The sequence below is a fragment of the Haliotis cracherodii genome, unplaced genomic scaffold (assembly GCF_022045235.1).
Source record: "Haliotis cracherodii isolate W230 unplaced genomic scaffold, xgHalCrac1.p SCAF_13, whole genome shotgun sequence".
Classification (NCBI taxonomy): Eukaryota; Metazoa; Mollusca; class Gastropoda; order Lepetellida; family Haliotidae; genus Haliotis; species Haliotis cracherodii.
In genome coordinates, this window is record NW_027266268.1 from 5456642 (window position 1) to 5471347 (window position 14706).

The following is a 14706-nucleotide window of genomic DNA, read 5'->3' on the forward strand; positions in this document are numbered from 1 at the left end:
GTTTCGTCACAATAAACAAGATGATATCCATAAATTCACTTCCTCATATTATTTTTTAGATTTAAAAATATTAAATCAATTTACATTTAAAAAAATACAAACATGTAGAAATATTCTTTGGAGTGCTGACAAAACGCAGGTAAAGTTCAGTTTTTAGATGATAAAAATCAGGGAGAGGTGTAGGTTTTTTTTTGCTCCTCCGCTTAGGAACCGTATGAGGAGACACCATAGATAGTGACCAGAGGGATCAAGGCTGTATTCAGCAATGTTTAAAGTACTTTCGAGAGATAGGAAGATTGAGCTTGTAACAACGTGGGAAAAAGAACACTCTCGTCCATCCCATAAACTCTAAGCTTGCTTTATTATAACTAATGTTGTGGGAACTGTTGCACGTGCTGCGGAGGAGGAGGAGGCGTGCGAGGAGCGGACAGACAGTCAGATGTGGTATGCCAGATGTTATACGTATTTACGACAATGGCAAACCTTTACGTCATTCCGCCATACGATTTATTCATTCATTCGGTTCATACGGTTTATTCATTCATTTTCTTAGTGAAGCAACATTTATTTCCCGTTTCCCACTCGGGTCCACTCGTCTTATTCCGCTACGCGGCAGCAATGGTGTTTGTTTGTTTGTTGTTTAACGCCGCACTCAGCAATATTCCTGCTATATGATGGCGGTCTGTAAATAAGCGAGTCTGGAACACACAATCCAGTGATTGATAACATGAGCATCGACCTACGCAATTGGGATACGATGACATGCACCAACCAAGTCATCGAGTCTGACCACTCATCCCGTTAGTCGCCTCTTACGACAAGCCCGCTCGCCTTGTACAGCAAGCATGGACTGCTAAAGACCTATTCTTCACCGGATCTACACGGGTCCGGCAGCAATGGTGTAGACATATTGCGTGAATTCACTGTAAACCGCGTAACGCCAGATTCCCGCCGCATAGAGTTCGCAGAACCCGACGTCCATTTTTTAAGACAATTTATTCTGTGTTTTTATGACAGAAAAAAAGTCATCATAACAGATATTACCCCCACTCTGATTTGAAGACAAAAGCAAACGGAAACAATTTGAACTGCTGCGTAAAGTTTGTGAGTGCCGCCTGAGTCATATAATACTGGTAGTTACTTGAACGAAACTATTTTTAATAAGGATTCCTGACAGTGCTGGCCGAGATCCCGTAAGATGGAGTTTTAGGAGACAAGCCCAATGTCCACTCTTCAAGATCAGATTCAGAAGCTGGATGTTGGAAGTTTTTTACAGAACCTACTGGGAAGATTTGTCTTTGAATTACATTTAAAAGGGATACACATAAGGACGCGAATTTATCGATGTCAGCTTCTTAAATGAATATATATAAAACATTGTCTGTTGTACAAGACATGGTACGTAATAATAGATTTGCATGATTGTGCAGTATTCGTAGGGCAACGGTTGCCGCTAAGTCAGTATGTGATGGTAGAATTACCAGTCACCCAAAATTAGAAGCTTCAAACCGGGATTTGATACCAGTTACCCTATTTTCCACTTAATTGATCACATACATACAAACATACTTTATACATACATACATACATACATACATACATACATACATACATACATACATACATACATACATACATACATACATACATTATTGCTTGTTATTGCTAATTGTTGATAAATATGTCTGATGATTACATTATTTGTACATGACTCAGGAAGGGAAAAGGTCAAGCTTATAACAATGTCTCTTAAAGCACATCATGATTCAGCACAAATGACCTTATTAACGTACCCTGTTATATTACAATTTTGTTTGCACACAGTTCGCAGTGGCAGAGGCACAGGAAAAATATTAGTAATTAGAACTATGGAAAGCAATCCAAGTCATCGTGTTGTATAGTATGGCAGCGCCGTGGTGACATTACCACCGCGTGAATGGACCCATGAAATAGTGTAGTTTTACCAAAATGCAACCCCAGGAGGTATAGAGAATGCGAAGCGATATTGCATAGAAACACCGATATTGAGATGTTGGGAATGATAGTATATGGGATAGGGCGGGTAGGACATGTAAGCGCTGACAACTCAGAAAACACACAACCCCATATATACTAGTACCCCAACTGCTCATACAAATGTAACGCTGCCCAGATTGTTGCTGAATATCAAAATCAATTGAATTCTAAAAAATATCATATTTAATAACAATATTTAAACAGTTCTCTTTCTGGACGTGTTCTTTATGCCCAAGGAAATGCTTCGATTCCCAACATGGCTTAAATGTGTGAATCCCATTTCTTGTGTACCCCGTTGTGATATTGCTGGAATATTGACAAAAGCGGCGTAAAACACAACTCACTCACTTACTTTAAAAAAAACTTCCGTGAAGTGCTGTTTTCGACCTTAATTCACGCTCGATGGACATCCTGTCCAGATATTGCATGGTCCTAATCCATAGTCACTTTTATAGACAACCTGCTGACCCACGGTCATACAACGACAGCAGTGTGACACGTGGGCCCTCGTAAGTGAGGGGTTACAGCAACATCGCACGAAGAAAACTGACATACGATAACGTTTTCGGTGTATCCCTCGAACAAATGATTCAGAAAATTCTGTTTCTCGGAAACGGATTCATGAGCTTAGTAAACAGTTCTAGGGAATATTGTTTGTGAGTAACAAGACTCGCAGCATGATCTCATCACGGCAAACCGATGACGTGCCCTTAGTAACACATGACAACCGGAACCTTTATTAATCCTGATGCTAATTCCATCGCCAGTCCCATCTAGAGTGACGAGACAACAAACCTCGCGCTTCTCAACCCGGACAGACTGTATTATATAAACCCCGACCGCCAATACCGGCAGTCATTCAGTTTCAAGTCTTACCAGACCCAACTCGCCACCTTGCGACAACTCGCAGAATCTCAGTAGAAGAGCCTATTACTGTGTAACAGCATCGTCTCAGTGTAACTTTAGGCATGGATCTGTATCAAGGAAAATGGGAACTGCTCCCCGACGAAACAACAGGATTTGATGAATTCACCGATGCTATAGGTAAGACTGTTTTATTAGTTGAATATGATTTACCTAACAAAACCGCTATGCCCCGCGCGTACATTAACCCTTGGATTCCTGTTTTTCGATTGCCATTGCACAAGGAGTGCTGACGTTATACGAACCCTAGGGCGTACACCTTACGCGAATAAACGACCTGCTTAAGACTTTTCCTGGGGCCACAGACTGACTGACTCTAGGTCAAGCTCCGCGCCCTCGTTCTACGTTCTTCATTGCTGCATACCTCTACATGGAACGACTTGCCACTCTCCCAATTGCAAATATCTCCCATTCTGAAAAAGTCATCAATGTTGTTTTAAGGATGTATTTATTTAAAGCCTGTCAACTTAAGGCCACAGAAAATATATTTTGTTCGTGATCACTTCTTCAACAAAATAAGTCGACGGGTCCATTTATATTATTTTTTTGGAATCACTCTAACCTAAATTGGCGTTCCTCAAAGGCTCTAAACCTCACAGCCTGTCTTGATTACCTTAGTATAATTATAACTGAGGATCATGCAAATGTTAAAATTAGTAAACATTTTCGGATATGGCCGATTTTTTACGTTGGTCTGTGATGAAAGACGCCGCACAGCAGCATCAGACACATATGTGGAATGCTCCCGACGAGATTAACCAGACACTTTAACAGAAGACTTGTTAGCCTCACTGTCAAACGTTTGTCCATGTCACGACAGAGAAGACCCCACGAGCACATTTTTGCACGTGTTGGCAATAGAACTAAAGGAAACCTTTAAAATCCTGCCGTGCTTTTGGCTGGTCGGTTATTATATAATTATACAGAATATATAATTTTTTATTATGTTGCCTCAGATAGATCCTTGTCAGTCATATTGAAAAATCTATATTTTGTTCATACGTTTGAACACACGTTCCGTTTTTGCAATATATATGAAATATAATTTTGACCTCGTTTTGGCCGTGATTTTAAATTATGTCAAAAGACATATGTGGCCGAGTGAGATGAACCTTTATATTTCTCTATATTTCTATCCTTATCTATATTTGATTCAAGTTATTATATTTTAGTCTTGGTTTTTAGTCCTCAGAATTTAGGTGCCGCTATATTTTGTTTTACATTTGATACTTTTGACTACGTATCCAGGTGAGCTAAATGTACAATGCCACGACACTATTTTCTGCTTATTTTGATGTTTATCGCCATATTTGGCAAAATCGTTATGCTGTCATGTTCGGCTATGTTAGTAGTAGCCTCAAAGAAACAAACTTTGCATATGTGTAAAATGTGCACCCAATATTGTGTACCGAATATTTTGCGTAAGAGATGCAGGTTATTAAAAGCATGAACATCTTTAATTCATTTAATGTAACTTATATAGGAATAAAATATAATGTTGTTTCCCACAAGGTATGACGACATGTCAGATACTTTCATCGTATCACTACATATTCATCACCTCAGCCTCTGAGACATGTGTCTTGTAACTTTGATCCGTAAAGATCCGGGTTAGAATTGGTCTTCAGCAGCCAATGCTTTCCGTAAGAGGCAAAAATGCTTGTCGTAAGAGTCGACTAACGGGATCGGGTGGTCAGGCTCGATGACTTGGTTGATGCGTATCATCTTTCCCCAATTGCGTAGATCGATGCTCATGATGCCAATCACTGGATTGTGTGGTCCAGACTCGATTATTTACAAACCGCCATCATACAGCTGGAATATTGCTGAGTGGGGCGAGATCAATTGCTATGCACAGTGTAACTTAAGCTCAATACTTATGAAAGACACTTTATGGACTCAGATTTAGATAAGATATACCGCTTTTTTTTCAACATGAACTGTTCCAATTGTCGAGAGAAGGTGCAGTCGCTAAAGCGTTGCATAGCTCGTCACGCCGAAAATCCGGGTTCGATTCCAACGTGACAACAATATGTGAAACCCATCACTGTGTCAACCATCCCTCGCTCGCCCCGATGTACATTGGCTAAAGTTAGCGAGAGAAAAAACAACATTCACTCAATCAGTCAAAAAGTCCACATCCCGTGTTAAGAGTTGAAGTCTTTTACGTGACCAACAGAGAATGGTGTTGTCGTTTATTAGTTATAACAGGGTTATTAAACGAGGAAGCACGGTATAGCCAGAAAGTCACCAGCCCGTATTCTCGTAGGTTTCCATCGAATCAACACCAAACGATGTATGGTCTGCTTACATTCCGCAGGGGACACAGTGACTCAGTGTTTGTTTCAACTCATATGTCAGAGAGATACATTTCAACTCAATAAAACGCTGTTCAGCACGCCAATCCCAACGGCCCACTTCTCGTTATTGTGAATTGGTTGTGGTGTGCGGCAGGAATATAGCATTGTTTGTGTTAGGCTGAGGTTGGTTGTATCATAAAGAGGGGTCAGCTTTGAATCCAGGTCAGGTGTCGGAAAATACCACGCCATGCTGGAGGTTGGGTGAAGGGAGCATCCTGAACGAGGACTGCAAATTGGTAGAGCATATAGGATGTAGACATTGCTGAGGAGGTTCAAATAATATATCGTCTTGCGTCTCCCCGATTGGACACCAGATAATGTTTTTGAGGTTGGCGATTTGTGAGGCCGGGCGGAAGATGGTTTCCGTGAGACGGAAGGAGGGAGCGGGAACAGTCCGTCTGCGAGCTTCGAGCAGAAACCACACTCATGTTATTAATTCACATTCTACAGAACAAACAAACATACAACATGTTCACAGGCTACTGGTAAATAATTATTATTCTTAGCATTGTGATCCAGGTTGTGTTGGTTGGTGCGTCTGACATTAATGTACAGTCACAGTTTATTTTCAGTGAGTGAGTTGGGTTTAACGCCGCTTTTAACAGTATTACAGTTATATCACGGCGTGTCAGCTTAATGTGGGAGGAAAGCCTGAAGTGATGCAGGTCTCAGACGTTTACCACTTCGGTTAAACCCACGAGCACGGGTATGGTGCTGAAAAACCAAGAAACATAATCGGGGCGAACCGGGATCCGAACAATCATAGGTTTCTGGCGTGACAAAGAGACGCAACTCTGCACAGCGAATCGCGGCGCCTTAGACGACTGGGCCCCCCCGTGCCCCCAGTTTATTTTCAAGTGTTTTACTGTCATTTATTTATATACATCACTGTCGCTTTTATATACACATCGCTGTCTATGTTGACTCACATATAGCCGTGAAATCGTATTACAAAATACATTTCTCTCCTCTAATATAAAAACAAATACGGTACTTTTCACGATACTGATTTCATGGAATAACCATTTTCAGAGCCTTCCTATCTCCAAAAAATGACATGACTGTGAAATAGAACTGGCTAGAGCTGGCTTGACTTGCTTTTATAAAAAAAATGGACATGTATGCATCACTGTCACTGCTACCGTAAACACAACTGCCTGATATCTGTAGCAACGTGAATGGAACGAGTGTGAGCAATAGCATGCCACATAACTACGACCCTTGGTATCCTAACCACAAGTGTTTGGACATCCGGTCCCTTGATATAATTATAGTTGGAATAAGACGCTTTCACAATCATTATTGGAATTTCATTCAATTATACAGACTATATATAACAAATAAGAACGCGAACTATATTACACAAAAAATAAAAAATATATTTGGTTCGAACCTCCAGAAATCGAACGAGATATTTTTAACATAAATAACTTACTTAAAGTTTACATTTTTTCTTATAAGTGAAGTAGAAAACAAGTATAACAGAGACACTTTTTACTTTGATAACGGTGTGTTTCAAATAGACGTAGTATGATAACGGTGTGTTTCAAATATAACGGTCTATTTCATGACAAAACTGTTTGAGAAGCAAGTACCCTTATTTCCAGCGATTCGAGGAAAATACGCTAGCCAAATATATTGAAAATATGTCGTGTGTATTGAGACCTGAATGAACTTGAATTTACATCAGAGGTATAAGATACGTTTTTCTTTTATCTGACATGCATTAAGAAAGTACTTACGGCAAAACATTCCTGAAGTGACTTGAAAATGGCTACTCGTTTATCTCGTTTTAGTTTCAAAGAATTAGGGTTTTCATGCCGTGTTTCGACAGATAATACATCAAGAACCATATTGAAATGCTCTGTTCCCTAATTAGCCAACACATGTAATAGTGTGTTATAAGAACACATACGTACTATTAGTATATCAAGGAGACCCAGTGACTGATATCACGAGCCGTTGGGATACGATAGCATGCGTCAACCAAGTCAGCGAGCCTGACCACCCGATCGCCTCATACACAGGTACCTGAAGACCAATTCTAACCCTCATCTCCAGGTATGCTAAACGAAGGTTAGAGTCTAATCATCCAAGAACCCTCCCTAACACGTCAACCAGATGTTCCAGGTAATATATACATTAATATATAAACTGCCAGGTAAGATAAAGTATAAACTTGAAAACTGGATTTGACCAAAAAAATATAAAAGTGACCAAAACTTTACTGGGATGAAAACAGTCTCTGAAACACTGCAAACTAAGGTCCAATATGATACCCGTGTCTCATACATAACCATCGAATAAACCATGGCTTGTTTATTTCATATTTAGCCACCGTCAAACATGGGTGTATTCCTTTGCCCTGCAGTATATTAAACAACGGGGCGTTGTCATGATGAAAAAAGTGAACATTCTCTATTTTTTAGTTAGTATTCTTTTGTGAAATGTCATAGGAATATCACACAATGCATATAATTCACATGGGAACAAAGCCGTCATCCCCTTCGAGTACAGGTAAAGCTATAAAATATCTTTGAGGAAAAATTTACAAGCATTGGGCGTGTACCACTTGTCAGGGTCATTGGGCACGTACCGCTTGTCTGGGTCAAAGGGCATCTTCCCCTTTTCTGGGTCATTGGGCATGTACCACTTGTCTGGGTCATTGGGCATGTACCACTTGTCTGGGTCATTGGGCATGTACCACTTGTCTGGGTCCTTGGACAAGTACCACTTTTCAGGGTCACTGGACAAGTACCACTTGTCTGCGCCATTGGGCAAGTACCACATAAATGGATACCTGGGTGTGTACCACTTGTCTGCGTCCTTTGGCAAGTACCACTTGTCTGGATCATTGGGCAAGTACCATTTGTCTGCGCCATTGAGCAAGTACCACATAAATGGACACCTGGGTGTGTACCACTTGTCTGGGTCCTTGGGCATTTACCACTTCTCTGGGTCATTGGGCAAGTACCACTTGTCTGGATCATTGGGCAAGTACCATTTGTCTGCGCCATTGGGCAAGTACCATATAAATGGATACCTAGGTGTTTACCACTTGTCTGCGTCCTTTGGCAAGTACCACTTGTCTGGGTCATTGGGCAAGTACCACATAAATGGATACCTGGGTGTGTACCACTTGTCTGCGTCCTTTGGCAAGTACCACTTGTCTGGATCATTGGGCAAGTACCATTTGTCTGCGCCATTGAGCAAGTACCACATAAATGGACACCTGGGTGTGTACCACTTGTCTGGGTCCTTGGGCATTTACCACTTCTCTGGGTCATTGGGCAAGTACCACTTGTCTGGATCATTGGGCAAGTACCATTTGTCTGCGGCAAGTACCATATAAATGGATACCTAGGTGTTTACCACTTGTCTGCGTCCTTTGGCAAGTACCACTTGTCTGGGTCATTGGGCAAGTACCACATAAATGGATACCTGGGTGTGTACCACTTGTCTGCGTATTTTGGCAAGTGCCACTTGCAATTGTCTGGATCATTGGGCAAGTACCACGTAACTGGGTCCTCGGTCAAGTACCACTTGTTTGGGTCATTGGGCAATTACCACATGAATGGATACCTTGGTGTGTACCACTTGTCTGCGTCCTCTGGCAAGTACCACTTGTCTGGATCATTGGGCAAGTACCATTTGTCTGCGCCATTGGGAAGTACCACATAAATGGATACCTAGGTGTGTACCACTTGTCTGGGTCATTGGGCAAGTACCACTTGTCTGGGTCATTGGGCAAGTACCACTTGTCTGCGCAACTGGGCAAGTACCACATAAATGGATACCCGGGTGTGTACCACTTGTCTGCGTATTTTGGCAAGTGCCACTTGTCTGGATCATTTGGCAAGTACCACGTAACTGGGTCCTCGGTCAAGTACCACTTGTCTGCGTCTTTTGGCAAGTACCACTTGTCTGGATCATTGGGCAAGTACCACTTGTCTGGATCATTCGGAAAGTACCACGTAACTGGGTCCTCGGTCAAGTACCACTTGTCTGGGTCATTGGGCATGTACCCTTATTTCTGGGACACTAAGCACGGTTATAGAAAATAAGGTTTATAATTAATATAGTTTTTTTTCTCCCGGATTCCTGGCTTTAGTTTTTTTTTCTCCCGGTTTCCTGGCTTTTAGGCGGCGAAACGGCAAACCATGTAACAGACAAATTATACGCCTAACAAACTCGCTCTACTCGCTCACAGCCGGAGTAAGCTATTCCAGACTCTGCTGAGTTTATTACGGAAATGAAATGTCAGTATTACTTGTGGTTTCTGTATTTATTAATCAGCGTTGTTTTTCTATGAACTCACAAAGCTAGTTCTACCTTGTTACAGCCAAAACAACACAAACATCTAGATACATCAACACTGCATACGGATTAGGTGGTTAAGGCTTGGGCTCTTGGTTGCTCGAGTTTCATCATAATAGCAATCACTGCCTTGTCTGACTCGACTATACACAGGTTGCCTTCATATAGCTGTATTCGGCGTTATCCAACATACAAACACCCAGTTGTATCCCTGTTGGGGTTAACGTTGTATCCTTCTTTCAGGAGTTACTGAGCAAAACCGTGAGGCGTTCAGGAAAGTGGCATACGTGGTGGAGTACACGAAAGATGGCGACAGCTGGACGGCAAAGGTGGAGGTAGTGGGGTCCAACGAGCCTAAGGTGTACTCTTGGACGCCGGGGGTGGAGTTTGAGTACGAGGGACTCGATGGCATGAAGATGAAGGTACGTGTTTATCATGATTTTCGAGATATTATAAATTTGGACCATGTTTCCACTTTAGTATCTCTGGATTGGGTTAGCATTTCCTTGAATCTTGGGCGATCAAAAATAGTTAATATTTCGTCATCCTTTCATTCGAAAGAAACTGTACGCTTTTCTGAACCACGGTATTCAAATTCGGTAGAATACTAGGAAACACAAGTACTAAAACTTTTCTTTACCCGAATAAAATATCTGTTTGAGTCCCATAATCCCACCAGGCAGGGTAGAAGTAACTTCTATATTTTAATGTCGTTTGGTTAATGACTCGGCCTGAGGATCGAACCACCGACCTCCGGGCTAGGTTCTATCCACTACACCAGGGGGACGGTTCTAACATGTAAGAGATCCCATACCAGGACATGAGTTTCTAAATGGAACACTTTGTTACAGAGCACGATCAGATGGGACGGAAGTGCTTGCCAAGAGGAGCACGCCTCTGTGACCGGAAAGTGGACCTCGGTCAGGACTGTGGAAGGAGATTCAATGACACTGGTCAGTTACTTGGAATGATTCAATGAGTGCTCCTGCCCAATGATATGGTCCCGTACTTACTATAGTCTTAGCAATAAGATCGCATTGTTGAACGAAGCTTTTGGCCCTTTAAAGAAAGCAATCTTAGCACTACGACAGCCGTACAATTTTTCTATTACCATTCACAGGTGTATGCTATGAATGCTTGGTATGGCGTAATATCTGTAATAGAACTCGCGTCTTGTATATCCGCCCTCAGTACGCGGAAGACATAAAAGGGAGGCAATCGCGTTTGACTTGACCATGAATGTTGTTTTGTGTAGTGTATTCCTGTAAATCACCAGAGCAATCTTAGCACTACGACAGCCGTAACATACATGACCTAATTAACACGCGGTCAGGGATTCTTGGCACGAGGAAAGGTACGCAACTCAGCAAATTACCATCTTAAGTCTGCTGGGCCGACCGCAGACACCTCCGTTGTCTTGTGGTAGAGCGTCCGCCCGGAGAGGAAACCAAAAGACGTTAAAAGTTGGTACTTGTTGTTACCCTGTCTGGCGCTCGGCATTAAGGGGCTAAAACAAGTACGGGTCGGCTCGGAGTCAGTATACTGTGTCTGAGTGGGGTATTCATGTTAAACTGCGGCATGGTATCTCAGTGAGCTAGCACTATAAATCGGCATCAGTCCGGACTAGTACAAGCAGCCACGCAAACACGTGCATGCACGTCGCTATATAAGTGCAATAATCTTGGACGCGACGTTAAACCCAATTTCATCTCATCTCACTGGGCCGACCGCGTCTTTATTTGCCAGTGCTTTGTAGCGCTATGATTGCCGTGTGAAAGAGAGCTCTGATGATGAACATAACTTGGGAATTAAAATCAAGCTCTGTTAAAACATAGACCTGACTCGTGAGGATCCGGGGTAGAATAGGTCTTCAGCAACCCATGCTTGCCGTAAAAGGTGACTGTGCTTTTCGTAAGGGGCGACCAACGGGTTCGGGTGGTCAGACTCGCTGAGTTGGTTGATGTATGTCATCGTATCCCAACTGTGTGGATTGATGCCCATGATGTCAATTACTAGATTGTCTGGTCCAGACTAGATTATTTATACAGACGTCATGTAGCAGGAATATTGCTTAGTGCGGCGTTAAACAACAAACAAACAAACAAAACATTGATCTTAGAACTGGTTCCCAGTTACGTATAAGACGACTCAAACTTACATATCGTCATCCCTTGTGACGTCAGTTGATTGGGTGTCATCGACCCCTATGGTGTGGAGGCTTGATCTGCTTTGCTGGTCTGTCTAAGACTCGATTGTTTACAGGTCGTCTTGATTCATAGCATGAATATGGCTTCATGTGCTGTTAACAATCCACTTAGTCCTTCATTGTTGAGAGATAGATTATATGAGTGGTGTATAACCAAGTATGGGTCCATAGTTGGTTATACACTAACTATACGTATAAAACAGGATATGCTTTTATTTTTAATGTTTCAAAACTCAATTACTTCTTTTCAGACATCGGAAAGCAAAGGAAAGTCCATGGTTCAGAAGTTTAAACGTGTCTGATGCGACCATGAAACCCTTGCCGGTCGCCATTTTGGACATGGTATCACGGGTACCTGACGTCAGTTTAAAACATACGCAATGAGCATGCGCAATGCGGTATAGGTGTACGCTTCATATGCAATTGTTGCCATGGCTGCTGTCAGTGAATGAGCAAAAGATACATCTCCTGAGTGCAATACATTTTATGAGCGATATCAAAAGTTCATATTTATATCACGTTGACCTATTCTATATTTATGATTAATCTTTCATGAAATTAAAAATGAAAATAATGATAATAGGTTCCGACAATGTTCTTGTCATCTACATTAATATATATACTGAAACCAATTAGATTCATTGTTAGTGACGTGAAACAACTAAAGACTGAAATAAAAGACATCTGTTTAACATGACGGCATAAATAAATTAGCAGCGCATTACTATGGACGGATGTGACCACGTGACCTGCTCAATATGCCCCCTGGAGGTACAAATGTATTCTCTATGGTATGATGTAATATAACTCGCCTCGCAGATGTTCGCCCTGTTCACGCTGAAGACATAAAAGGGAGACAATCGTATTTGATTTGATCATGAATGTTGTGTTGTGTATTCGTGTATAATCATCAATCCTGTGTTCGATCCACTAAATTCAATTAACAAATTATTGAAAACATGTAAGAATTAATATTATTGTGACAATGTAGAATACGATTATTTTAAGACCATTTATCTTTCGGTTAAAGAATTGATTCATATGTTTTTCATAGTTTTCTGAAGTGTTGGTTTGCGACAATCCCGATACCATTTTTCTTTTACCATTCACAGGTGATAATAGGTTTATGTATGCAATGAATGTCACGCTTGGTATGGCGTAATATCAGTAATATAACTCTCGTCTTATATATCCGCCCTCTTTACGCTGAAGACATAAAAGAGAGACAATCGCGTTTGACTTGACCATGAATGTTGTTTTGTGTAGTGTATTCCTGTTAATCACCAATACTGTGTTCGACCCCCTAAATTCAATTTACAGTTTATTGAAAACATGAAAGAATTAATATTAGTTTGATATTAAATGTAGAATATGATTATTATAAGACCATTATCTTTCGGTTAAATTATGGATTTGTTTTCACATTATTTTTTATTCTTTACTTGGTTCAGGAGAACAGCAATCCATTATCAATATTCATCATCGATCACAAGCGATAATAGGTTTTCATTTTGTTCACTATCACTGGTTTTGAATGTTTGAATCCAAATGTCCATATACATGTGGTACAAGTGATGTATGATGTAAATGGAATCGATGTTAAATTTTAGTTTTTAGTTTATTTCAAACCAGAACCTTATAATTTGTCCAAATGTAACAGTTTGGAGTATTACTGAGAGAAGAACTTACATTAACATTACGTTGATTTCTAGGGAAGCAATATTATGTTACAAATTGTAGTGTACTTTTTCATTCAGTATGCAGTATCATAAACACGATGTACCAACCCGTGTACCTAATATGTTCAACAGCTATTTCATTGTGTCGCAAATAAAACGGTGGAATTGAATAAAGTATGAGTTTGTACCTGAAAATCTTTTGTTATTATTAAGCAAACAACGATAAAAGTCACACGAACGAACGGTTCTGTCATCATTCAAGGTAGAGCATAGTTATCATGGTTCCGGTAGACCCAGGATCCGAATCTTAGATTTGAACCAACGATCAGCGTATCCTGGTACCGATAAGGGACGCAACTCTTTACAAACGGATACTGGTAAGGAAATGATTGTTTCCAGATGACGTGTATTTACCCGCTTGCATCATATCTGAGGCAATTGGAATAGATCAATATTTTCTTGGATAGGTTGATGAAGACCTTTTCTAAGCCGGATCTTCCCGGGTCGTATATATTTACTGTGATATACCATGGTGTATCTATATCAGATCTGTATTTACTGAAAGATGCATGGTATGTGTGCATTATTTGTGTTTCCTAAGCTTTCATCGACAGTGCTCCAACATTCAAATCTGTGAGATTCAAAACCCCAAGTAAGAGTGTACGTGAGTCAAATCTGTGTTAACTCAGTAAGGGTGCACGTGAATCAGATCTGTTTACTGAGTAAGGTACACGTAAATCAGATCTGTGTTTACTGAGTAAGGTGCACGTGAGTCAGATCTGTGCTTACTGAGTAAGGGTGTACGTGAGTCAGATCTGTGTTTACTGAATAAAGTACACGTGAGTCAGATCTGTGTTTACTGAGTAAGGTGTACTTCAGTCAAATCTGTGTTTACTGAGTAAGGTGTACATGAGTCAGATCTGTGTTTACTGAGTAAGGTGCACGTGAGTCAGATCTGTGCTTACTGAGTAAGGTTGTACGTGAGTCAGACCTGTGCTTACTGAGTAAGGTGTACTTGAGTCAGATCTGTGCTTACTGAGTAAGGGTGACGACGTACGTGAGTCAGATCTGTGTTTACTGAGTAAGGTGCACGTGAATCAGATCTGTGCTTACTGAGTAAGAGTGTACATGAGTCAGATCTGTGTTTACTTATATATACAGCGAGGTGCCTGCATTAGACGTATTTACTGAAATTAATACCACA

The 14706-nt window shown here is 41.0% G+C and overlaps 1 protein-coding gene across 1 annotated transcript; it reads left to right on the top strand.

Annotated features, from left to right (window-relative positions):
* Nucleotides 1–2788: 2788 nt before the first annotated feature.
* Nucleotides 2789–13682, top strand: LOC139458784 (fatty acid-binding protein-like). Its single transcript, XM_071240200.1, has 4 exons — nucleotides 2789–3060; nucleotides 9861–10039; nucleotides 10469–10570; nucleotides 12075–13682. Exons 1-4 carry the CDS (start codon nucleotides 2985–2987, stop codon nucleotides 12123–12125), a joined length of 408 nt encoding a protein of 135 aa, XP_071096301.1. The 5' UTR covers nucleotides 2789–2984; the 3' UTR covers nucleotides 12126–13682.
* Nucleotides 13683–14706: the final 1024 nt, after the last annotated feature.